The sequence below is a fragment of the Anabas testudineus genome, chromosome 3, assembly GCF_900324465.2.
Source record: "Anabas testudineus chromosome 3, fAnaTes1.2, whole genome shotgun sequence".
Taxonomy (NCBI): Eukaryota; Metazoa; Chordata; class Actinopteri; order Anabantiformes; family Anabantidae; genus Anabas; species Anabas testudineus.
In genome coordinates, this window is record NC_046612.1 from 11,321,968 (window position 1) to 11,348,375 (window position 26,408).

Below are 26,408 nucleotides of genomic sequence, written 5' to 3' on the forward strand. Positions count from 1 at the left end.
TTGGTTGTTGCTTTGGAAAAAAGACTAATTTTAATGATTTTAATGTCACTTCACAAAATATGTAATCTCTACCATGGTGCACACCTGCAGCTACACACACTGTATGCCACACATAGAGAGTCAGTTTGACATGTGTTGTTAAATCGTGAACAACTCTCCCTGCAAGAGAGTCTTGAACGCACCCCTGTACCACCTGCAGCCAACAGCAGTTCAGACCCAATGGGCGGTGTTTTATCCCGGACTAGGAAGACATTACGCTACCAGTCAAACCATATTTTCCTTCTGTCAGTGCCGTGCTGACCAAGCACAATGGCTTTATTCATGTTTAACTGTAAATACATGTTGTGGCTGCAGCTTGTGGAGTAGTAGGGCTCGCCTGTTAGTGGTGATCCGGTCTGCCGTCCTAAGTGCTGTCTGCGGCGGTAAGCATGCTAACAGCTCCAGGAGAAACTAGGAGGGAGTTGGTGCGCAGAGCATCACCTCAAGGGGGGGGTGGCCGGTAGGAAATAGGTGCCTATTCCTCGGACAGATAACCTATGGATGTCGTAACAAGACGACTTGTTCGATTATTAGCAAATCCTTCGTTAGCCACATTGAAAAGCTAGCTTAGCGTTAATTATCTTGCTAGCATCGGCATCACTGAAGAACACACTGCTTAAGCTAGCGTTAGCTACAGTAGTTTAGCTAGCTCGACCTGAAGCTAACGCAACCTAATCCTAATCAATTAAACTCCTGTTACTACATTATAACTTCTTCACATTGTTGATTTATGACGGACGGCCTATGAGCAAATTATCTCTCACACAGACAGACAGTGTAAACTAAAAAATGTCTGTTTTGGTATTGTGGTTAGCCTGTGTGGATTTGGCTAGCATATTAGCGTTAACATCATTAGTTAGCTGTTAACACATGAGCAACGTTAGCCACAGGTTAGCTAATGTTAGTGGGTTTCAAAATTGTTTAAAAACAATCCCTTAATTTAAAAAGCAGGATATAAGAATTTAATACATGACATGTATAACGCAATTATTCAGCACATATAAGAGTATTTTAAGTTTGCTTTAGCTAATGCGCAACATTTAAAGTAATTTGCCTTATTAGATGTAAATATTACTACATTGTCATTCACTATTTTATACAGCAGCCATCCATTAAGCCAATGTCTATATAGTGCTTAGACAGCAAAAGCTAAACAGCTGGATTAAAAATGTTACCATTAACTCTTGCTAAAGCGTTCAGGGGTACTGATTAGGAAAGAGAACCAACTTAGCATCAGTATATACAAGACTTTATTAAAGAACTGGAATTTACCATGGTGAGAAAGGACATTATATAACTGAACAGATCCAGATCAACCCTCTAAAATTTTAAAGTATTGGGAGTGTTTAACAGTCTGAAACTGCCTAAAAGCAAAAGCAGTGTTCCTTGTGAATGAGGGAAACAGTATTTAACACTATATCCTGTGACCTGCCGGTTAAATAATGTCATAAGAAAATGTTTTGCAGTATACTGCTATATTGATTATTAGAATTTGTCCAAAGTGTTATTGATGCCTGTCTGTTTGTTGTCATCTAGTATAGATGCCTTGGCTGAGATGAGTGTGAAGGCTTTTGAGCTAGTCCCCGCTGTGGAGCGAGATCTCCTCATGGGCGACAAAGCTCGCATCAACATCGAATGCATTGAATGCTGTGGAAAGCACCTGTACGTGGGCACCAATGACTGTTTCATCCACCACTTTCTACTGGATGAGGTCACTTCCTCCAAAGGGAAACTGAGTTACTCTGCTCAGAAGCTTCTTCATAAATATCTGGGTCTCAAGAAACCAGTTGCTGAGTTGCGGGCTGCCTCTGCTCTGGAGAGACTGATAGTGCTTTGCGATGGAATAGTGTTCCTTGTAGACATGGTGACATTGGAGACTGTGCCCTCAGCGGCAGGAGGTGGAGCCAAGATCAGAGGCGTCACAGCGTTCTGCATTAATGAGAACCCGGTGAATGGTGATCCATTCTGTGTGGAAATGGGTGTGCTTTCATCAAAACGGCGAACTGTGCAAATTTACATGGTGTATGAGGATCGAGTGCAGTTGGTCAAAGAGGTGACCACTCCTGAGCAGCCCTGTGCTGTCAGCGTTGATGGTTACTTCTTGTGTCTGGCCCTCGTTACACAGTACATGATCCTGAACTACAACACAGGTGTCTCCCAAGATCTCTTCCCTTACAACAGTGAAGAGAAGAGACCCATCGTAAAGAGGATTGGCAGAGAGGAGTTCCTCCTAGCAGCACCTGGTGGTCTCGGTAAGTCAATACAAAAACAATGTAGCTACAGATCTTTAAAGGCATGGCATGGCAGGAGTAAAGTAAGAATCAGGAGCGGGACAGGTCTACAGTCAGACTGTTTATGGACGTTCTTCTCCAGTCACTGAAAACCATAGCTTTTTCAATAATGGTGTTTATGAACACCATAAATATAGATTTTGCCAAAGGTACTGAATGATAAAATCTTATACAAATTTATAATTTCTCTGTGTTTATTGAAACTGTTATATGTTTATAATTGAGATCTAATGTGTCATAGAGTTGTACAGCAGTGCATGATGTTAAGATGTGTATTTAAGGGTTTTTGCTACTCTGTTAACCTAGTACCTATTAATTAAGTACCCTATTCTCGCTTTGTCTCACAGATATCAATATCAGATAATATAGTCTTGTCCTGAGTCTCTCCTTATAATATGGTATTACTGTACCAGACATATATTTAATTATTTTTAAAATATCCTCCCTCTAGGAATGTTTGCCAATGCAGAAGGGGTATCTCAGCGAGCTCCGGTCAACTGGTCAGAGAACGTCGTTGGTGCCACTGTGTGTTTTCCGTATGTGGTGGCTTTGGATGAGAGCTTCATCACCATCCACAGCATGCTGGACCAACAGCTAAAACAGACCCTTTCGTTCAGGGACGGACACATTCTGCAAGACTTTGAAGGTATCATCATTTTGTTTTCTGGTGATTTTTTTTTTCCAACCAATGTTGGTTAATTAAATAAATTATTTACAAATATTATATGTTTCTTGTGTCATGCTGCCATCTTATTTTGACAGCCTTTAAGACAATTTCCAACACTCTGGGTCTCAGGTGTGCTAAGAAGTTGGTGTGGTGTGTGACCACAGTTTTATCTGGTCCCTCCTATCCTGTAGCAAACCTTCAACTTTTTGCTGAGTACTAACAGCAGCTGCACCTTCAGTATTTTGCATATATATATTTTTTTGTGGTGCTTTTCATCATTCATTGGGTGATGATGGTGTCAAATGTTGAAGCTAGTTTCAAATTACTAATAGACTAATCATTGTTTATAGAAAGGCCATTTGCAATGTTATGCTGCATATGTGTGAATGTCATAGTGTTGCAAGAACTGATCTGTGCATGTTATATGTTTTAGGAAAGGTCATTCTGGCTTCCACTAAGGCAGTTTATGTCCTAGTACCACTGCCACTGGAGAGACAGATCCAAGACTTACTGGCCAGTCACAGAGTGGAGGAAGCTCTCACCCTCACAGAGGGAGCACAGAGAAATATTCCCAAAGACAAGTTTCAGGTAGCTAACAGTGTGTTGTTTGGATTTTTATGGCTTAAGTATGTTAAAAAGAAGACGTGCAAGGAGGCCATAGACACTTCTATGATAGGAAATAATGATTTATTATTAGTTATTTGGCCTACAGTATTTAATGTAAGATGTTAATCTGATCTAAATCACATTATTTACACAATTCTTCTAAACAAAAAACACAATTCTTTTATCTCATTATTTCTGCATGTACAGATGTTGCACAAAAGAATCCTCCAGCAGGCAGGTTTTATACAGTTTGGACAACTTCAGTTTCAAGAAGCAAAAGAACACTTCAGGTAAGAGTCTAAATCTGTGTCGTCTGTCAGTCCCTGTCTCTGATTTTCCATAGCATGTTAATTCACATCAATTCATCTCATGGCAATAAAATTTTGCACAATGTAAATATTCTTAAGACAATTAAATTCCCCACACACACACACACACACACACACACACACACACACACACACACACACACACACACACACACACACACACACACACACAACCTTGGTTACCTGACAGAAGCTTTGATCCCACATGCACAAACTGCACCAGCAAGGTTATGATTTCAGTCCTGTGTGTTTTTCTGTTTGAAAGTTTGAAAGGACCTTTGCTTTTTCTGACAAATTGCATTAAGTGCTAAGGATTTCACAGTTATGAGATGTGCGGTGAACTCTCTGCTCGCTCCTTAATTCCTCTAGCTTCTGACATTTTACTTGATTGCCCCTTATCCCTGTTTTTCATGACCTTTCCATTATATTTGCAGGAAGGGTCAGCTGGATGTGCGGGAGCTGATATCTCTCTGCCCATTACTGCTGCCAGCTTCCTCATCATTCACACGTTGCCACCCTCCTCTTCACGAGTTTGCAGATCTCAACCATCTGGCACAGGGTGACCAGGAAAAAGTGCTGCGATGCAAGAAATTCCTTATCAGTTACTTGGGAGAGGTAAATTGAAAAACTGATATATTTACACAGAATTTATGAGTTGCACTTGACCAAAGTTCTCGTCATGCTGTGTATGAAAGACATGTTTTTCGTACTCTTACACAGGTTCGAAGCACAGAGGTGGCCAATGGCTGCAAAGAGGATGTGGACACTGCACTGTTGAAGCTGTATGCTGAACAGGATCATGAGAGCCTTCTAGACCTGCTAGCTTCAGACAATGCCTGCCTGCTGGCAGATAGTGTCCCATGGCTTGAAAAATATCGCAAGTACGTATACTGTCATTTCTGCTTTTGAGTTGTTTCTTTAAAGAAAAACTGTAGGGGACTTTGTATAGAAGCTCTGACAGATACATTGTGAAACTACACCTACGCATTTTGAAACTGTGGCTGAACTGTGCATTTGTTAAATGTTATCTTGAAATGTATGTATGGTTTGACTGATTTTATAAAGACTAATTCAAGTAAATTAGTAGGTTTAACTTGTTTGTGTCATATCACAGTTAAAACTGCGATAATGAGCGGGACTTTCTGTTCATTACTGGTTTCTTTGCAACTCTGTGGATCAGTATGATTTTCACTAATTGTTGCAGCATTAAATGGGTAAATATCTACAGGGACTGACTAAGATGAGGAGTTGTTGAGTAAATGCTTCTCCTTTGCTCTCACCTTTAATTACCACCTTAGAGAAGCTTTAAGTTTACAGTTTATTTTTAATTTAATTACTTAGTACAAAAATATAATCTTAAGACAGAAAATTAACTTAATGTCGTGTTTTAACCTTCTCTTAGATATTTCGCGCTCGGGCTGCTCTACCATTATAATGGTCAGGATTCAGCAGCACTTCAGGTATGTTCACCTACAATCTGTCAATTATGAAGTCTCACAGAAGAGTCAGCACCAATATGACTTTAAGAAAGTTTTACATATTTCCTCTTTTGTTTTTCTAACAGTTGTGGATTCGAGTGGTGAATGGCGATCTGCAGGATTCCACACGGTCGGACCTTTATGAGTACATTGTCGACTTTCTGTGCTCCTGTTCCAATGTAGACCTCGTATGGAAGTACGCAGACTGGGCATTGCAGAAGGATCACACTGTAAGTTACTAGAGGTTATTAGTGCTGGTTAACTTGACGTAGTTGACAACAGTTAATTATTATTTTTCTTTTATTTGATCTAAATTTTGATTACTAATTAAAGCAAAATTCCTATTTAGTAACACATAAACTGCAGAATTAAGCAGAAGGGGACATTTAAATTAAAAACAGTACAAGTAACACTTAACATTGGTTAGATTGAGTAGACATTGAAAACAGGACAGTCAGAATGGCTGATTTGTGGCTGTCCAGTGCTCAGAAGGCCTTTCTTCAGTTCCCTGTTATGGTTCTCACTTTTTATTAAGCTTCCCTGTACAGTATGTACAGACCTACAGCTCCATTCATGTGTGGCTTGATTAGACTAAATATACTGTTGCAGAACTATGTCTTGTCTTGTGATACTTCTTCTCTGTTCTTGTGACAGTGTGGTTTGTCATAGATCTTTCTCCTTCCTGCCAGACTAATCGCACCAGTTTTAACATCTTTTCACAGCATCATCATCTCATATTTTTCATGAAGTGGTAGGTCTATAGTAATAACTTAGTTTTGCTTTTTGTTATAGATAGGCGTCCATATCTTCACTAAGAGGCCTGTCGGTAAAGATCGGCCAGAACTGAAACCTGATGATGTTGTCACTTACCTGGGAAAACACAGCCAGGCCCTGGTTCTCTACTTGGAACACCTGGTGCTGGAGAGAAAGATACAGGTACAATAAAAGGATAATGAGTGGAAAAATAATCATTAAATGTAACACAGTGGTTTGTAGTAAGAGAGAACTGCAGGACTCTTTTTGGCCTTAAGCCATTTTCTGACATGCTCTGGAACCCTGAACTTCTCCAGACATTACCCGGAGGAGCTGTATGTGAGAATACAAATGTCTCAGCAATTTGGCCCAGGTATTAAACAGACATTAAGCTGACAGCGTAGTACAAAGTATGATTGAGCCCATGTGTGAAAACACACAACAGGCCTCTTCAGTGAAACTGCTTTAGTGTCAACAGGTCTGGACTCTGTTGAAATGTCCTGTAATCTAATCATAATTATCACTTCTTCAGATCAGTGAATTGCATTATTCAGCGACCGTCGCACTGTTGACCACATTCTAAAAATGAAAGTAGTTTAATGTAGTTGGCCTCATGAGGTGTAGAGGTTAGCACAGTCCATTGACTTCCTCCTACAGTGTGAGCTAAATGAGTTAGTCGCTTCAAACGGTATAGACACTCACTTTCACTTTTTAAGTACTTGGATGAAAAGATGTTTTTTCAGAAGTGCCCTTCTCTACACAAATTCACACCATGAAGATGACCGGTATAACCACAGTCTGAATTGTCTCCAGTGTAGTTGGGCCTATCTCATGGATCTGTCAGTAGTTGTTTTGAGGATTGGACCAAGAATTTCCTCTCTACATTATGTCACAATACCAGTTTCCTTCAGTCATCTAATGTTTAATATTGTCTGTCTTTTGCTATGTTGTGATGTATCTGATCATGTTATTATCTAAATACTTGATGTCACTGTAAACATACATAGTCACTATTACATAGTAATTATCGGATATGTTACCATAGTAATTTTACGATAATTGTTTTGGGGGATTTTTCACCAATGCACTCCTTTAAAGGTAACCTTTATATATCAATCTAATCTACCTTCCATGTTTGTGGATGCAGAAAGAGAAGTTCCACACACATCTGGCTGTGTTGTACCTGGAGCGAGTTTTGTCTTTGCTGTCACAGTCACCAACAGATGAAGAGCAGCTCACCAGAGCTAGAGAGAGACTCCAGGCCCTGCTTAGGGAGTCCAACCTTTACCGTGCACAGTTCCTTTTAGGTGAGACATGTCTGACAATGACTATGCCTGAATATTTTAGGTTGGAGCTTCTAAGTTTTGTTTATGGTTATAGAAATGCTATTTTGGAATTTAACCAGCATTTGTCTGTTTGTGCAAGAAAAACAAATCGCCTATAGCGATATGTTGTGACCTTGTTCCAAAATGACTGGAGAGGTGGTTTGTCATATTCATCTTCTCTGTTTAGGTAAAATGGAGAAATATGAACAACTGCTGCTAGAGCGTGCAACACTATATGGAAAACTGGAAGAGCATGATAAAGCACTGCACATATTGGTGCACAAACTGAGAGACTTCTCGTCCGCTGAGGCATTCTGCTTATGGGCCGCATCTTCTCGGGATTCTGCCTATCAACAGCAGCTGTTTCACCTGCTGCTGGGGGTGTATCTAGACGGGAACCCTCCTGGAGAATCCCAGAAAGCAGCGGGAGGTGGCAGTGGAGACCTGGAGATGGCAGCCGTGGACCTCCTAAATCGGCACGGCGAGGTGTTCGATGCAGTGCGTGTCCTGCGCATGCTCCCCGAAGGCTGGTCATTGCAGCTGCTGCGGCCCTTTCTGGGTCGAGCTGTCAGGGCCAGTATGCATGCCTGCCGCACTTCTCAGATTGCTCGGGGGTTAGCCCAGTCTGAAAACCTTCAGCTGCTGCATGACCGGGTAAGAAACGCATAACATAGTACAAAAATGTACAAATAAAATAAATAAATAAATACTAAATAAACCAAATAGTCTAACTGGTCATTTTTACAAGCAAAAATGTTCTTATCATCAAGTTTTACACAAAATTGATGTAATCTAACTCTTTTTTACTTACTGCTTTAACTTATTGTGACATATTTATTTTCCTGCAGTTGAAAGAACGGAAGAAACCCATCTTTGTGTCTGAGAAGAAGGGATGCCACCTGTGCCACAACACCTTCAGTGAGCCTGACGTGGTGTGTCTGCCAGGTGGAGTGCCCGTCCACACCCATTGTATTGCCCAGAGAATAAGAGACTCTCCCACTAAGAGACAGTTAACTAATAGCAGTAATCATACGTGAGACTTGACCCTCCAAACTGTTATGTGACCTGTGATCAGAGGCACCAAACTAAAGCAGGGTGTGCTGAGCTTGTGGATGGCTGAGGACTGTGACACAAGGAAAAGCACAGGAGGAGATTTTCCTATGGAGTTAATGAGAAACAGACAAAGTCGTGCAGATGTGTCCGTGCACGAGGGAGAAACCGATTTCGGCTATTTATTACTGTGCTGCAATTACACCACACTTTCAGCTGCAAGTTTTTATAGAAGGAGAAAAACAACAGCTAAGTCGCTCTGTATTTTTAATTCACTTACACTGAGAACTAAAGACAGGCTCTTCTGCTTATCTGTGGGTTCCGTACTGTGCCTGTCTTTGTCTTCGCTCGTACAGTTTTAAACCTGAATTCGCTAAACTGCTTGCACTATGTTTGCAAATACTTCTGAAGCATGAATAGTATTGCCACTCTTCACGGTTCTGGTCTAATCAACTCATGGATAATTTATTAATATTGCTTTTCTGTTTCTGTTTGACTTTCTGTTTGTCATTTACTCTGAGATCTCAACTCACTGCTGCTTAATCTTCATCTTAGCCGTAAAAGAAATGGATGTTAGAATCACAGTATTTCAGTTGGTGACTAAGAGGCGGAAAGTTTGATCCGAATCCTGTGAGAATTTAAATGTTATGTTACTGCGGTTGTTGTCTGTGGAGCAGCAACAGTTTAAAACACTACATAATGTCTTAATAAGTGAATTAAATACTCAAATTGCATCAACGACTAATCAGATATGCTGCTCCATAACTTTCTCTAATTAAGTAATCTTTACTTATAATATGTCAGTAGACACATGACAGAAACTCTTATATGTCAAATATCAAATCATGTGAAAGCTTCAGAATTTTTTTTCAGATTTTGAGCAATGAAATAAAATCTAGTAGTTTTCATTGCAGACGTGCCATCGTGGATCCATTTTGTTTATCTGGACATACAGTAATATAGATAAAGTTAATTTAAATCCTGCTTCTGTCACCAAGAAACAGTCCAGCTAAAATGTTTTGCTGGCAAATGTAGGAAGACGTTGGAAAGATATTTTATTCTGAAATGATTATGGTATGTGAAAGTCTTCAGCAGAAGTCAGGAGGTCATTTGTTCCAAACAGATGAATAAACATGAAGCGTACGTGTAATTCATCTCTGGTGTTACTGTATGTTGGCAATTCGATTATTCCCTTTTACAACTTATATGTTGAAATCCAAGACCTGTGGGGTTCAGTTTTGTTTAAACTGTAAAAACATGTCTGACCACATGATGGCAGTAGTGTGTAGAAAACAAATGAAACTGTATAGAAAATACTTCATCGTATCCTTTAGCGTTATTGCTCAGTATTTTGAACATGCTTTTATGATATGGAGGAAAAATATACTTATATAAAACTATATACAGTATATAATATATCTGTTTGGAACAAATCCTTCAAACCAGTTCAATTTTTCTTCATATTTTGCATAATCCAATAACACATACCCTGCTCCTTGTTAAGAAGGAAATGCTGTGCCAGTTATTAGACCTGTGCTATTAAAATATTTTCCTATGAATGATGAAAAATTCTCAACTCGCAATGTCTGATACTGTGACAGGGTACAGCCTTGGTATGAAAAGTCCACATTCAGTGCGTCATGTGGATGAGCATTCGACAACAGCAGCAACATAAGCAGTAAAGGACTGTCAGAGGAAAGTCTAGTCTCATAATGCATGATTACTGCACTACACATAACCACTAAACGTTTGTGACGAAATTGTGACAGATCAAAACCTTTATCATCTACGACTTTGATGGCCCAGGAACATGACACTTGATACATCTCAGCTTTCGTTGCTGCCTGCTTCAGAGTGCTGGAGTTATGGCTTTAACCTTTTAATCATGACACCTCTGTAAAAGAAACAGAAAGAAATGGAGCTCAGCTCTATTCCATCATAATGACGCCTTTGAATTCTTTACAGGCTTGTCGTCACACAATACTGCTCTGTCCTTTAGTGTTTGCCAAATGTAATGATGTGCAGTTTGAACCTATTCCTATTCTGACGTCACTAATGGGAGGTTCATAATGTGTTTAAATGTCCGAGTGTCAAACTGTTTCACTTTGAAAAACTGTGTTTTCCAAGGTGGCGCATGAGTTCCATGAAGGAGGAATGGATAAAAAACCCTAATGAAACTAAACATGTTTTTTATAAAGCTGCTGTGCTACACTAAAGTTAAACCACTGTGTACTTCCATGTTTTCCTTATTGCCTCTGTGCCATTGTCTTTGTGTCGTTGTAAATGCCGTCCAGACTCCTCACTGACAGAAAAATGATTCCTTACACTTCACGCCATGCAAACTCTGTCCAAGACATTCTTCCAGAAAGACAGAACATCAGAGCCTAATGTGTAACCAGAGCAGAGAAGTGCGTCTTCACCCTCGTCATTCATTTTTAACATATTCTCAATCAAACCTCTAAAACACATCACTGTTGTGGGTTTTTTTTGCTCGCTTCTCCGGCGCCTGCGCTGTTGATGCTAGCCTTCTGTTATTGCGGCCCATTTCTGTAGGGACATTGTGCAAACATGAGATTCTTTTTTTAATAATATCTGAATATTGTAGATACTGTAGGTCTGACTCATTTTCCATGGCAGAAACTCACAGCTTATACACAGCATCTGTCTGTCTGAACAATTAAAGTGTACACTGCTCCTAACAATTGATTTCAATTAATAAAAAATACAGTACAGTTGTGTGAAAAAGTGCTATTGTATTTTATAGATAAATGTATACTGGTATGTATATACTGCATTTGTACTTGTTTGTTGCTTTCTACATGAAAAACAATGTGGATGGAGTGTAAAAACTGTAAATCTGTCCCATTTTAATAAAGATGAACTATCAACTCAAGATGTCTCAGTTTTACATTTTGTACTATTATGAGTCATTTCCATGTGTATTTTGGCACAATTATTAATTATTTATTAAGTAATAATACTATAAATTAACTTTAGGATGGGGATCAAAGTAAAATCACTTAAGTATAATGATAAGTAACTTGCAGTAACGTGACTATTTCCATTTCCTAATACAGCACTGATATTGTCGCTATTTTCAAAATGTCACTGTAGTAGAAATATTATCACCAAAATATATCTAAAGACCAGAGGAGAAATACTCATTATGCAAAATGACAAACTACATTTTTATCATTGATGGATTAATGTGTACATCACTTAATCTAACACAGCACACTAATGTTTATATAATAACATTAATCCAAAGCTGCTAAAGTAACTTTTAGCTACAACTAAATGTCTGAAAAGTGAGGGTATAAATCATAAATAAGAAATATTCAAATAGCTCAAGATACAATTACAAGATACAGGTGATTAAATGTACTTTGCTCAAACCTGAGTCTATAAAGTAACTATTGATCCAGCTGTCAAAAAAAAAAAAAAAGTGGAACAGTACAAGTTCCAGTATTTTACTGTATTTAAATACAGTATTTAAAGTAAACAATGATAAAATGTTAAGTACATTAAAACCATACTTGAGTAATGAGTAAATAAATTTCCACCACTGGTTTTGTTCTGTACTAAATTTTCTATCCTCAATTAATCATAGACATATGCATTTACTACACTGAGCATTTTCCATACTTTTAAAAAGGAGGGTTTTGAAAATAAACCTATAAACTTAAATAAACTTATTTAATTCTTTCATGTTTTCACCTGAACCCTGATCCACCACCGGCCCGGTGACACGGCGCCCCCTGCCGACGGGTCGCCGTCGCTGCAGACCAGCCCCCTGACTCCGCTCGACTCCAGCAACAAACACAAACGCCATCTTTATCTGACAGCCAAAGTACCGGAGCGGCAGAGTTGTGCTGAGAAACTAGGTCAAGCGCTGGTGGGGAAGAAAACACTTTGGAAAACATCGCTTCTCGAGCTTCAGTCCGTGTTTTAACCTCCTCCCGACACATCGTGCTGCTCTATGGTCCAATGTGTTTGATCGGTCGCTCAGCTCGTACGCACTTTTCTTGTGTCGGTCCCGGTTGAGGGAGCGTCTTTTCTGACAAACAGCCGACGGAGGTGAAAGCCAAGTAAGAAAAAGCCGGTGTCCGGTGCTGCTGAGAAGCTGCACCGTGTGTCTGACAACTTATATCGTCTTTTTTTAACTTTACGTTAAGTGCAACTTGTTTGCTAAGTAGCTAGTTAGCAGGAGGCAACGGTTGGTTGGGCTAAGCTAGCTCGTTAACGTTTACTCCTGTCTCGGTGAGTGCTAGTTGGTTTAGTCAAGTGAGCCGTCGGTTTTGTTATTAAACGCAATTTATGTGCAAAAATGTGCAATTGAAGACAGTTTCAGTCCGCAGAAGCTAACTTTTTTAGCCTGTAGGTTTGTACATGGGACTGTGCTGCGGGCTGAGGCAGAGGGAGGCGTGTCCTCCGGGTGTTTTCATTTCTCAGCTGAGCAGAGGAAACATCTGCTTATTGTCAACTTCAGATTTCCCCTTTCTGTTCACTAATGCGTCAATGTCGGTGCGATACACGAAGGAAAACAGCACAATAATCACTTAGGGAGACCATCGTCCCAAAGATGTGACATTATTAAGCCTGCAAATGTGACAAATAAAGAAATCTATTGCCCTCCTCGACGCTGCAGGCCTATAAAAGATCAGGAAACTGTCCCATTCACAACAAAGGTACATTATAAGACATGCCGTATCCATATTCACGTTGTTTTATAAAATATAACAATATTGTATTGTATGGAGTGATGCTCACAGTCACTATGACCAGAATTGCTGGCTGACTGGTAGGTGTCTATCTGACCCACTGGACTTTTGGGATTAAATTAAATGAATTAAATTCATTATCTGTTTGATGAGATTTGGTTCTGTGGCTTTCAGGTAGGATCTTGATTCCACTCCCTGCACATCTGCATTGATGACAATGTAGTCAAGTGTTTGGTTAAACTTATTTAGGTATTCTTTGGTTGCTGGTACGTAAATATATTTGATCACATTCAAATCTAGCATGTTATATTTTTGCATGTCTATGATTTGAATCTGTATTTGTTAAAACACTCTTGGGAAAACAATGCTATGCTGTATAAGATTTGGTATTTGCTCATACTGGATGGAAAGACATCAGATATTGGTATTGGCTTGAAAAAATAATCATATTGGTTAGTTAAGGAATAAGTTATGATGAAAGTCATGAAAATCATCTTATTTTTAATATTTAATGTGCTAATAAATGCATTTATAATATATGGATGATAAAGTAATTGATGCTCTACACTTGTGAATCTTCTCAGAGGTTTCACAGACATGGCATGTCATCAAGTTAATAATGGTGTTTCAATAAGGTTTCATCTACAAAACATGTCAGGTGTTGTGATGAAGAGGCTCAATAACTGAGAGTGTCTCTCTCCATGTATGTATATCAACCCAACCATCTGGATTTTGCAAACTCCTCTTTTGTTTTCCCAGGATGAAACGAGTTCTCAAAGGGGATGAGCAGGAGGACGGAGGCGGCACCAGTGGTGGGTCTCGGGAGAGTCTTAAACGGCCTTGTAAGCAGAAGACGGAGGACCATTTGGAGAAGGGGGGAGCCTACTGGGAGTGTCTGCCACAGGAGATCCTGCTCCACATCTTCCAGTACCTGCCTCTGTTGGATAGGGCTTACGCCTCTCAGGTATTTGCTGTGGCTAAACAGAGGCTTGTCCCTCAGTCTGATTGGTCAGATAGCGGCTTGTAAGAACACACTGATCATCACTGTTAAATAAGGGAACATTTTTGTGCAGTACTGTCACATGTTGTGTGACTTTTATTGAAGTTTGCAGAAGAAACAAGGCAGAATCGTTTTCTTTCTGGTATTGTTGAAGAATTTATCATTTTAGTCTACCTGTGCAGCACTGAGCATGGCACAGCCTAAACCATTTCTCATTGCTGAGCTGAAGGAAAAAAGATTATTCACCATCTTAGTTTTTTCAAAGGTGCCATTTATTTATTTATTTATCACAATACAGTCTTGCCCATAATGCATGTGTAAATTGAATTTCAGATTTGGAAATGTAATTGCTAATGTTCAGTTTCCAAAACTTTATTTCCAGTAATATTTTACTAATATTAAAATTAGGAAAAACAGTTGAGCTGCTCCTTTATCCCCTATGCGCTGCCTCTGTTCTGGGAAGTTTGCCAGCTCAGAGGTCAAATCGGTTCCAGTCAGGATCAGTTTCTCCTGGATGCTATTTTATATTTTGTTTTTATATATACTTTTATTTTTGAATATTAGCATCTGAATGTGATCAAATACATTTGAGTACAAGCAACCAAGGAATACTTCTTAAGTTTAAGCAAACACGTGCCTACATTGTCATTACTACAGGTGTGCAGAGAGTGGAATCAAGCTTTTCACATGCCAGAGCTGTGGCGGTGCTTTGAGTTTGAATTGAACCAGCCAGCCAGCTCCTACCTGAAGGCCACACACCCAGATCTCATCAAACAGATAATCAAAAGGCACTCCAATCATCTGCAGTATGTCAGCTTTAAGGTATCAATAAACGAGAAGGAGTTTGTGGTTAAAGTCATGAAGAGAAGAATGCAGACAAGTGAATTCTTATGTTCTGTTCATGCTGCAGCGTGACTGGATTCTCACTTCTTTCCTCTAAACTGTTCAGGTGGACAGCAGCAGAGAGTCTGCGGAGGCAGCATGCGACATCCTCTCTCAGCTTGTTAATTGTTCCTTAAAAACACTGGGGCTCATCTCTACTGCCAGGCCCAGCTTCATGGAACTGCCCAAGGTGAGCTGCGGCAAGATAATTATTTCTCTGCCTGTCTGTCTACAGGTTGTTGGCACGTGGTACAGTGTTGAAACATGAGCTTCTCTGAACTGTAACATACTGCTGTAGTGTAACAATTCGCCTAAGTTATGATCTCTGATTAATGTCTAAGATGCAGCTGGTTTGTGGGAAGGTCCATAATTCAAGATCTCTGAGTTGTCAGCTAAAAAACATTGCACTCAGCCATTTCCTACGACAGTCAATCTTGGAGACATAAATAAAGTGGCATAGCTGAACATTTGCATTTAAATAATGCATAAAATCTATAAGCTAGTATAATTTTGTTTATATCTTGTGCACACAGTCCAAAGATGCAACATCCAGACAAGATTTATATATAGTATATTTAATTCACAGTTGGTATCTGCATCTGTATGTCAGATTGCAGCTAGGCATTGAGAGCTACTTTAATGACCATGTTTACTAAAAAAAAAAAAAAAGATGACTAAATATCTCTCTCTTTGGCTCTCTTCATCAGTCTCATTTCATCTCAGCACTGACAGTGGTTTTTGTCAACTCCAAATCCCTATCCTCCCTGAAGATTGATGACACGCCCGTTGATGACCCCTCACTCAAAGTCCTGGTGGCCAATAACAGTGACACACTCAAACTGCTGAAAATGAGCAGTTGCCCGCATGTTTCACCCGCAGGTATTAGCAAACGGAAGGAATGATATATGAAAGATGTTAATGAATGATTAATCACTGTTAAGAATTGAATTAATAAGAACAGGGACCTTTTGTGCATCTCTGGAACACCTGTGATTTTCTAAGCAGCTGAACTTGAGAGGGACTGGTTGATGTAAAAGGACACATTTGTAGATTGATAATGAATGAAAGATAATGATATAAAGATATGTTGGGGTTTTTTGAAGATGTAGTAGTATACTAATTCAATCAATCTTTCTTCCTAAATGTTACAATAAAAAAACAAAATGTCAAAAGCCTTAAGTTGAACAGGGAGATAGAACAGTACTTACTGTTTTCTCTACCCCAGGCATCCTGTGTGTGGCCGATCAGTGCCATGGCCTTAGAGAACTGGCTCTCAACTACCATCTGCTGAGTGATGAACTTCTCATCGCTCTCTCCTCAGAGAAGCATGTTCACCTTGAGCATCTTCGCATCGACGTTGTTAGTGAGAATCCTGGCCAACAGTTCCACACCATAAAGAAGAGCAGCTGGGACGCCATGATGCGCCACTCTCCGAAATTTAATCTGGTCATGTACTTCTTCCTCTATGAGGACGAGTTCGGCCCTTTCTTCCGTGATGAAATCCCTGTCACGCATTTGTACTTCGGCCGCTCTGTCAGTAAAGACGTGCTGGGCCGTGTTGGGCTCACCTGCCCGCGTCTGGTGGAGCTAGTGGTGTGCGCCAACGGGCTGCGGCCGCTGGATGAAGAGCTCATCCGCATTGCCCAGCGCTGCACGCAGCTGTCAGCCATCGGCTTGGGAGAGTGTGAAGTGTCTTGCAGTGCATTCGTGGAGTTTGTCAAGATGTGTGGAGACAGACTGACACAGCTATCCATCATGGAGGAAGTACTGGTTCCAGATCACCGCTATGGGCTGGATGATATCCACTGGGAGGTGTCAAAGCATTTGGGTCGTGTCTGGTTCCCAGACATGATGCCTACCTGGTAGAGCTCTGTGAGAATGTGTAGGTATGTATGAATTTATGAGTGTGTGTGTGTGTGTGTGCGCGCGCAGGCTTTCTTTCTTTATTTTGAGAGAACCTCTTTCCTCATCATTGTACTGTACAGTATGTACCTTTTTTCTCCCAGAATACCTGAAGAAGATAAATCTCTGATATAAAAACATGGGACATTGATTTCAGCTTCACCATGTTGTTGCATGTATATAATGTTTATATTTATATGAATATTTATGTCTAAATTTATTTGTCTTGCTGTTCATCACATCTAGTACCTTTTCATGGGCGGTGAGACTGTGTTTTAGGATCATTCAGGGGTGAAACTTTTCCATGGGAATAACGGGAATGTGTGTGTAATTATTTGAAATGAATGGGAAATAATTTTATGTACATAGGTTGGAAACATATCTTCAGTAGAAAGAAAGAAAGTTTACATTAACAAGTTTAATTTCACACACAGTTTCAGACTTTGAGATCAAAAGTGGGGATGACCACCAGCATAAGCTAAAATGTTTTCTTAATATTGGGTTTAATTCACCACAATTCCGATCCTAAGTGGGTTTTGTTTTTTGTTTCTGATACTTAACAACTCAAGTATTGACACAATTTCATGTTTTCAAGAATAAGAAATATTTCAACCAATGGACAGTCACCACATATGACGGTGATAAATGGCTTGGTGGTCATTAACTATGGGCTCGAAGGCAGTATCACATAAGGATTTGAATTTGAATCCATGCATCTCTAATGTCTTTGAATCTGTACAGCAGCTGTATTTCTGAATTTGCAACTGTAAATATTTATATTGCAAGACAAATGTGGGGAGAAATTGTAATAGTGTTAGTCATATATCTGTACATTTAATTAACAATGCACTTTTACGCTATTGAAGGATGTTAGTTTAAGAAGATGAGCTGCAGTGTCACTAGGGCATGGGAGTAACCAAATTTAGAATTTAATGTATTTTCAGTTCTTATAGTCACCCTCTGTAGTTAAAGCGTGATTCAACTGATTTTCAGCTTTCTTTGATAATAGAAAGTAATAAAATATATCATGTCCTGTGATGTCATCTGGAGAAGGTTTTCACCTAGAAGCAAAGAAATATTCTAATATAAGGAAGTTAGATGGTTGTTTAATACCATTTAAATACAAGTACTCTCCGAAGTAGAATAATAAGAAGTAAGTTGTAAATTGGTGAAGCTGCCCTTTTCACTTAACTTTTTTTTGGGTCATGATCTAATGTTTTAAACTCAGGATTTAAAAGAAGAAAAAGAAATGAAGTTGGCACATGTAATTGTTTAGATGTAAACACTTGAAGTGTAAAAATTATTCCGGGAAGCTTCTAGGAAAGGCACAAACCAAATCTGGTTTATAACACAAACATTTCCCATGCTTATTGATTCAATTCATTTCCATATTTTCATTTAGCATTTGTAAAACATATTTTAGAGGCAAATTTTAAAGGGCAAACAAAAAAGTTGCCCTGTGAGAAACACTAAAATAGCTTCTTTTTTTCCATGTTTTGTTATTGTCTTTTAATGCATGTTGCCGATCTTGTTTAAGTTTGGAAAAATAGTAGTGATGAGGCCCACAATATTCAATTATGATACTTCACAAACAGAACACAAAAAGAAAATGTTTCTGTGTGTGGATTAAGCACAAATGGATAATAATTGTTAACATTATCGTAGATAATTTTTGATCATACAACATATTGTCATTTATATTGTTTACTAGATATTGTTATCTTTTCATAAAAGTGTTAAGTGCAGCTTCATCCAGAAACTCTAGTGTTTAATTTGATGTAGCACCTTTTGATGATTTCACCCTATAGAAAAGACAGTGTGGCAGCTGAATGTTGATGTAACTGAATCCTTGCCCGAATGTGTAAGAATGAAATATGTATGTCTCATTAATGTTTTCTTGCAACAGCGTGAAATGACAATAGCTGGATTGTGTTTTAAAGAGGACTTGATGAAAGATGTTCCCTTGGACTGTGCAATGAAAGTCCTGTAAATCATTATGTTCAGTGAATGGATTCTGAGTAATTGTTTTAAAGGGTTGATATTTATGATTTTTGTGGATTATATAAGAAGATTCTAAAGAAGAAAATCACTTTCATATTAATATTTCTTCGGTTGTTGCCCTCTGATGGGGAATCATGATCATAACATGTCTTTTGTGTTTTCTGTTTCAAGGCGTGCAAAATTTTACCCTTTACTGATTTACAGTACATTTTATTGTGTATTTATAGAACCACGCCATCTGTCGGTTAATATTACCTGCATTTGTATGCTTTGCATGCTTATAGATGGCTCTTGTTATATTCAAATAGAAGCCATGTAAGGGCTGCAGTTTCAGTGCGTTGTTTTTATTTTAGCTGAACAAGGCTGCATTGTACTGAAATATATGGGAAGAGACTCTTGTTCTTTTCCTAAAGTTATGTAATTTCAGTAAAGGTTCGTAGCCACATTAAAAAGTGTCTGAATCTATTCCATGTCTGAAGTACAAAAACATTTTGCATTAAGGTCAAGAATAATGGCAGTCAAAAGTGACATTACATTGAAGATCTACATTAGTAACAGATTTCTACATGCATACATTACATTTTAGTTTGTGAATTTTATAAAATTAATAACATTATAAATCCATAAAAAACTTTTAAAGTGAAAACTTTAGTTTTGTTTGAGTTTGTTACTCTAAATGCAAAGTCAAAGTGCAGTTGTGTTTAAGATTTGGTTTATGATAGTGGGTGTAAATCTTATTCACAATCGAATGAAGACATTTTCAGAGTGAGGTCGCATTTATTTATTCCTGGAAAGCTGGCCTTGCTGAATCCCACACAAATAGCAGAAGCTGAATGTTTTTTCTTTAGAATAGTTATTCTTCCTCAGCAATTTGTGTGTGCCTTCTGCAGAGGTCTTAATCTCTGCCCTCTAAATCATAATTGCATGTGTGTGTGTGTGACCTGCCTGCACTTCCAAACGGTCTGCTATGGAAAATATATGGTGCATCAGTAAGTCGAGACTGAGACGACGGTGACCATGGACCGTTGAGCAGCTAAAGTCTTGTATCTTGCATCAATAGTAAGATTAAGTTTATTAAACTTCGGAGAGCCTTGTGATGAAGTTGGATCATTATACAGAAAAGAGTTTAATAAAACACAATAGTGATTAAGTAAGGAGCGAATGCTCAATCAATCATAATCAAAAAATAACTCCATCCAGTAAAATCACCTAACTTAAACCACAATAATAAAAGTTTTGTTGTTCTGCAACTATCCCTCACCTAAACATCCCTAACACCTACAAACACACACGTTATCACAGGCTGTGATGAATTAGACCTCTTCATATGAAGGCAAATACAGTCTGTGCCTGACTGGCAGTTTATGACTGAAGGGTTTATATTGAGCCACTTTGTCTAGACGTGTAATTAATTAATTATTAATAATTAATTATCACACAGAACACCTCAGGCAAGATCATATCATTCCATTATTGTAAGTCAAATAATTGTTTTCATTATCATATAAATCTTACAGTCGTTTGTTTTTAATTATCCGCTGGCTGTGTCAGAAAATACTGATTGAAAAAAAAGGTTCATAATTATTCAGATTGCTTTTCTCTGGTTTAGATAGTTGACATGAAAAATCCATTTGCTGTACATGTAGACCTACAGGATACATAAGACACATTGCAATAAACCTACAAATGATGTACAGGTTAATATTGGGTTTAATTCACCACAATTCCCATTCTTAAGTGGGGTTTTTTAAGTTTGCATGATTAGTGCAAAAGTGTCCAATAGTTCGATTATACAACTAAACAATATATAATATATAATATATAATATATAATACTACTGTCAATCAAATGCATAAAGCAGTGTAAAAAGGGAATGAATGGAAGTAGTACGTGCAGTATTTTACTTTGTTGTTGGTGTTGGAAAGAGACACACAGCACATTAAAGTACGTTAAAGTACATTAAAGTACGTTAAAGTACATTAAAGTAAGTTAAAGTACATTAAAGTACTTTAATGTAAAGTTTTTTTTTTTGGTGTAACTTATCCCCGTGTGAAAGCCGGACCCTCCCACAGCGGGGCACCGACCGACGCTGCCAGCTCCGTCACGGCTCCGCAGGGAGGGACGACCCGGCGCAGGACGAGTGCGTTTCCTCCTCGACACCCGACGCTAGTTGCAGAAGGAGTTGTTACTACACCAGGATCCGAGCAGAGAGTTGCCACGTCCCTGACACAGCTGTGCTGAGAGGTGATGCTGGGGGTGGCTGGAATGACGGGCAGGTGAGGTTTGACCCCAGCTCGACCCACACAGACCGCGAACTGCAGCTCGCCCCGGGCGGCCAGCGGGCGAGCTAACGTTAGTGGGGAACGTGAAGTTAGCTAGCAGCTAGGCTACAGAGGTGGCACGTTTCAAGGGACTAGTAGCGCTGATAATACACGTCGGTGCTTGTTTTTCCACAGTTAAAGGCTGACTCACAGCACTTTACACCCAGTTAGCCAACCTTATTGAAATGAAGCATTCATGTTCTTCCTCACATGGGAGCTAAGTGGTTAGCATGCTAGCTGTTAGTTAGCTCTTTAGTTCGGTTAGTTCAGTGAACTTGTCGAATTTCCTTTTTAATTCGTAACCCTGTGCAGTTATTACCGTCTCAAAGTGCTTTAAGACCCCATTCAGCCACGGCCTTATGATAGTTAGTTAAATGTAGACGCTAATGTTAGCATAAACAAGGTTTATTGGCTAACTACACTTAGCCTCTCAGCTGGGTTTCAGTTCCTCTCCTCCTTGACCAAATTTGGTCTGACTGTGACTAAGAGTGTTAGTGGGTTCCTCTACTCATTCACATATTATTTCCATTCTCTGTGACAGCTGCTGAAACAAGCTCAGCAGTTAATGTAGGAGCTATGTTTGAAATGTTAAACATTGATCTTTGGCTTGCATTGCATCCCAGCTATTTGTCAGCCTAACAAGTCACAGGGACTCTGGGGAACTAACATGTATTTTCGTGTCTCATGCAACAGCATTGCTAATGCCCTGGCCAGTGCGGCCTGTGAACGCTGTAAGAGTGGATTTGCTCCGACTGAGAAGATTGTCAATAGTAATGGAGAGCTGTACCATGAGCACTGCTTTGTGTGTGCCCAGTGTTTCCAGCAGTTTCCAGAGGGGCTCTTCTATGAGGTAATTCACTTATATATACTGGTCATCTTCACTGGTCACAAACTGTATGATGAGCTCACCTGTTGATTTGTCTGTCACTCTTATATTTTGAATCTTTTGAATGATTCTTTACTTCTCTCCCTTCTTCTACTCACAGTTTGAAGGAAGAAAATATTGTGAACATGACTTCCAGATGCTGTTTGCTCCTTGCTGTCACCAGTGTGGTGAGTATTACAGTATTACTCATTCGTTTAGAGTCTCTCCATATCTGTTTGAGTGGCTGTGTGTAAGTTCATACATACATATAAATAATGAATGTATTAATCTTGTATTCATATATATATATATATATATATATATATATATATATATGATGGTATTTAGATCTAACTGAGGACTACAGTTTAGACATGGTACCAAAGTGCATCTCATGTCTGCATAAAGGGATTATTTGTCCAGTCCTGTCAAATATCAGAAAAGTCAAACTGACTTGCTTCAAACTGATCTCTCACTTATGGTTTCCCACAGGCGAGTTCATCATTGGTCGTGTCATTAAGGCCATGAACAATAGTTGGCACCCTGACTGCTTCTGCTGTGACATTTGCCAGGCAGTGCTTGCTGATGTGGGGTTTGTCAAAAATGCTGGCAGGTAAGTATCCCATCTTATTACAATCTCAATATAATACTGTGACCGCCTGTAAAATGGCTGGTTACTCACCCATCACCAACAAATATTGGAATTTTGAGCAGCTGTCACTGAGTTTGTCAAACCTTTGTCAGACTCCTAATTTTTGCTCTCTATTTCCCTAAGGCACCTGTGTCGCCCATGTCATAACCGTGAGAAAGCTCGTGGTATGGGCAAGTATATCTGCCAGAAGTGCCATGCTATCATTGAAGAGCAGCCACTGATCTTTAAGAATGACCCATATCACCCAGACCACTTTAACTGCAGCAACTGTGGGTCAGTCGTGCCACTCCACATCACCGCTTAGTACAGAAAACCACATACTCTTAGCTTTTGAGTCCACATGATAATAAGTGTTTTAATGTTCCTCTACCCACAGGAAGGAATTGACAGCTGAAGCCAGAGAACTGAAGGGAGAGCTCTACTGTTTGCCCTGCCATGATAAGATGGGTGTCCCAATCTGTGGTGCCTGCAGGAGACCCATTGAGGGGCGTGTTGTCAATGCCATGGGCAAGCAGTGGCATGTGGAGGTTAGTAGAGCAAGAAATTAGCCTGTAACATGTTGCAGGTGTTTTCTTCTTTTAAGAAAACTGATCTAGAAATAAATTTCTCATTTAGTTGCCAACATGGTGTGTCAGAATTCCCAGAGATTTACAGATGAATGAAACAAATTAAATCATTAAGTGTAAGTAAGGCAGTAATATAACTTAAAAGAGTATAACAAGAGTTACTGTAGAAATGTTTTCCTCATTACAAGTCAAACTACCTGAAGCAGGCTTCAGAAAGACTCCTAACAGGTTAATAATGACAGGGAGCAAGTGTCAGGTTGTAGCAGAAATCTGTAATTAATTTTACACATTTCATTACTTATGCATAGGAACATTTCATTCACCAAATGAACCTCTTTAGAATCAAAACATTGTAAATGAGCTAATCTGAAGCAGCAAGAGAAAGGTGAGCCCTTTTTAAAAAGGTTTTCTCCTGAGGCAGAATTAAGTTATTCGTTGGGAGGTTGCTGCATTTTAAGCTCCTCAAAAATCTCAACGCTATATGGAAATTTAATGCTGCAGACAGTCGTTAGCTAGACTTCATTTTGTATCTGATCACTTCAGGTGCTTTATCTGCTAGGTAGTAGAAAAACAAAACATTGCATTGGTTTCTCCAGAGCTCTGGTTGGTGATTGCTTCTCTTGTCAGTTCCACATTCCCTCATCAGAGATTTTCTCCTTTTCCTCAGCAACATTTGTTTTCGTTTACAGCATTTTGTATGCGCAAAGTGTGAGAAGCCTTTCCTTGGTCATCGTCATTATGAGAGGAAAGGTTTGGCTTATTGTGAGACTCATTATAACCAGGTAAGAAAGAAATGTAAAACCAAGTAAAATGGAGGGTTTGGTAGTAAAGTCTTAAAAATTACACACTGCTTCTAATCCCTTATTGCTTCATCAAATAAACAAATTTGTGTTTACTGTGTAAACACTAAGTCTCCTTGTTTCTCTGTTATCAAGCTCTTCGGTGATGTGTGTTATCACTGCAACCGTGTGATTGAAGGCGATGGTGAGTATTAATATGCTAATGCTACAGTGTTTTTAGTAATTTAGACAAAGTGTTGCGTGACGATACAACAGTTTAATATTCATGATTTTCCTTTTCTCCTCTGTGCCCGTCACTCAGTTGTGTCTGCTCTCAACAAGGCCTGGTGTGTCAGTTGTTTCTCATGCTCCACCTGCAACACAAAACTCACTCTCAAGTAAGTGATGGTGCTTAATATTATTATTATTATTATTTTACTAACTAATCATGTGCAGTATTACCAGCTGATTGTTGTCCTTATTCTGCAGTACTCCTACTTATGCATCCAGTCTTAACACTTTTGCATTTGTGTATTTCACTCTCCTGTTACAACTCTTCCCTGTTTGGCTCTTTTCCTTTTCACCCTTTCCACCGATTTGTCCTTATATGCTGCACTTGCTGCATCTGTGGTAACTCAGAGATAAGTTTGTTGAGATTGACCTGAGGCCAGTGTGCAAGCACTGCTATGAGCACATGCCTGAGGAGCTGAAACGCCGTCTGGCTCGACGTGAGCGTGATGCCAAAGAGCGCAAGAAAAAGCCTGCTCTCTGTCTTTAAAGTTACAGCTCACCACTCCATCTGTTGGTTGGTGCTATCTATGTCTTTCTCCTTTTCTTTGTTTACTCCTTTTACTGTATTTTATTTAATACTTATGAAAAAACTGAACTTCCGTCAAGATTTTCTTTTTCTTAACGCGTGACGCGTCATTGATATTATGCAGTGAAAGGCAAAGCTACAGGATAATTTAGCCATTTTTCATGATCTTTCTGTATGAGAAAGATGTTCCCTCATAGTTGTAGTATGTTCTAATAATAACTAATGTTAATATAATTGACAGTGCTGAGTGCTACTACTACTACTACTACTACTACTACTAATAATAATAATAATAATACATTTAAAAAAATCATCCTGCAGATTCATATCTAAGTGACATGGTATTTTTTTCCTTCTTTGCAGAAACAAGTTTGTTGAGTTTGACATGAAGCCTGTTTGTAAAAAGTGTTATGAGAAGTTTCCTCTGGAGCTGAAGAAGCGACTCAAGAAGCTAGCTGAGTCATTGGGACGCAAGTGAGCTGCTTCAGTCCAAACAAATTGGAAGTACTGTATTTTCTGCTATTGCTGTGATAGTAACACATCCAGGAGAGTTGGTGCAGTACAGCATGAGGTGTAAACTGGCACTGTGCTAGTACATCAATTTTACAAATGTTAATTTGGGATCCCTTTATAAACATAAATATACCACTGTGGTCTTGTCATACAGGTGCCTGTTAGCAGATGCACTTTTTTTTTTAAATACAAAATTTATATGTTTTAATAATACATTCCTAAATTGTTGAAATTTGTTATTCTGTCTAAACCAACAAATATGGTGCCTGAGTTTATTTTGACCTCATGACCATAATTGCCAAGTGGTTTTTCTCAAACGTACACAGATTGGCATTATTGTGAATTATTCTTGTGCCTTAAATATATATAATCTATGTGTCTTAAAGTGCAGCTGCTTGTTAATATGTAACTTACATACTGTTACGTACAGTTATGCCTCATTATATCTATCTGAAATATACTAAATATCTACTAAAAACAGAATTGTATGCTCAGTACAGTAATGTTACTTCTTGCCAGCATGGAAAAAATGTGTTTAAGAAAAACTTCAAATTAGCTATTACTGGGAACAAGGCTCATCTGCAGACTATTAAGCGCTAACAGCACATTTGGTTATGTTTACTGTAATTCATAATAAACAGTGGCATTAAATGTAGTTTAGAAGTAGCTATGTGATGTTTAGACTTAGTCTCTCGTGCCTCTGGTCACATTTCTATTAGTTTATATGGTTTTATTTAAAAGTTGGGTTTCCCCCTTTACCTTTTTGTTGTAAATTTAATTAGAAATTTAAATTTAGCCCTATCATATTCATCTTGAGGTCTCTCCACAGAAGTTCTGTGCGGTTTAAGTTG

The 26,408-nt window shown here is 38.9% G+C and overlaps 3 protein-coding genes across 6 annotated transcripts; all 3 read left to right on the forward strand.

Annotated features, from left to right (window-relative positions):
- The first annotated feature begins 227 nt into the window (after positions 1 to 227).
- On the forward strand, positions 228 to 11,431 carry tgfbrap1 (transforming growth factor, beta receptor associated protein 1). Of its 2 annotated transcripts, none has more exons than XM_026378504.2 (13): positions 228 to 422; positions 1,581 to 2,291; positions 2,782 to 2,976; positions 3,431 to 3,585; positions 3,811 to 3,893; positions 4,367 to 4,547; positions 4,653 to 4,813; positions 5,335 to 5,392; positions 5,497 to 5,640; positions 6,203 to 6,346; positions 7,311 to 7,470; positions 7,676 to 8,142; positions 8,337 to 11,431. In XM_026378504.2, the coding sequence occupies exons 2-13, from the start codon at positions 1,595 to 1,597 to the stop codon at positions 8,523 to 8,525; spliced, it is 2,634 nt and encodes an 877-aa protein (XP_026234289.1). In that variant the 5' UTR covers positions 228 to 422; positions 1,581 to 1,594; the 3' UTR covers positions 8,526 to 11,431. The 2 variants fall into 2 exon arrangements, with proteins under 2 accessions (XP_026234289.1, XP_026234288.1); XM_026378503.2 differs by having other exon boundaries at positions 309 to 422; positions 1,576 to 2,291.
- Positions 11,432 to 12,326: 895 nt separating this feature from the next.
- On the forward strand, positions 12,327 to 19,604 carry LOC113174704 (F-box/LRR-repeat protein 3-like). 2 transcript variants are annotated; one of them, XM_026378793.1, is made up of 6 exons: positions 12,327 to 12,626; positions 14,019 to 14,223; positions 14,917 to 15,081; positions 15,209 to 15,331; positions 15,849 to 16,020; positions 16,367 to 19,604. In XM_026378793.1, exons 2-6 carry the CDS (start codon positions 14,020 to 14,022, stop codon positions 17,005 to 17,007), a joined length of 1,305 nt encoding a protein of 434 aa, XP_026234578.1. In that variant the 5' UTR covers positions 12,327 to 12,626; position 14,019; the 3' UTR covers positions 17,008 to 19,604. The 2 variants fall into 2 exon arrangements, with proteins under 2 accessions (XP_026234578.1, XP_026234579.1); XM_026378794.1 differs by lacking the exon at positions 12,327 to 12,626 and adding an exon at positions 12,642 to 13,226.
- Positions 19,605 to 21,144: 1,540 nt separating this feature from the next.
- LOC113174446 (LIM and senescent cell antigen-like-containing domain protein 1) lies at positions 21,145 to 26,212 on the forward strand. Of its 2 annotated transcripts, none has more exons than XM_033325926.1 (10): positions 21,145 to 21,320; positions 22,059 to 22,215; positions 22,352 to 22,418; positions 22,723 to 22,843; positions 23,006 to 23,155; positions 23,259 to 23,409; positions 24,138 to 24,230; positions 24,384 to 24,432; positions 24,550 to 24,625; positions 24,867 to 25,341. In XM_033325926.1, the coding sequence occupies exons 1-10, from the start codon at positions 21,292 to 21,294 to the stop codon at positions 25,003 to 25,005; spliced, it is 1,032 nt and encodes a 343-aa protein (XP_033181817.1). In that variant the 5' UTR covers positions 21,145 to 21,291; the 3' UTR covers positions 25,006 to 25,341. The 2 variants fall into 2 exon arrangements, with proteins under 2 accessions (XP_033181817.1, XP_026234263.1); XM_026378478.1 differs by lacking the exon at positions 24,867 to 25,341 and adding an exon at positions 25,408 to 26,212 and having other exon boundaries at positions 21,146 to 21,320.
- The last annotated feature ends 196 nt before the right edge of the window (positions 26,213 to 26,408 follow it).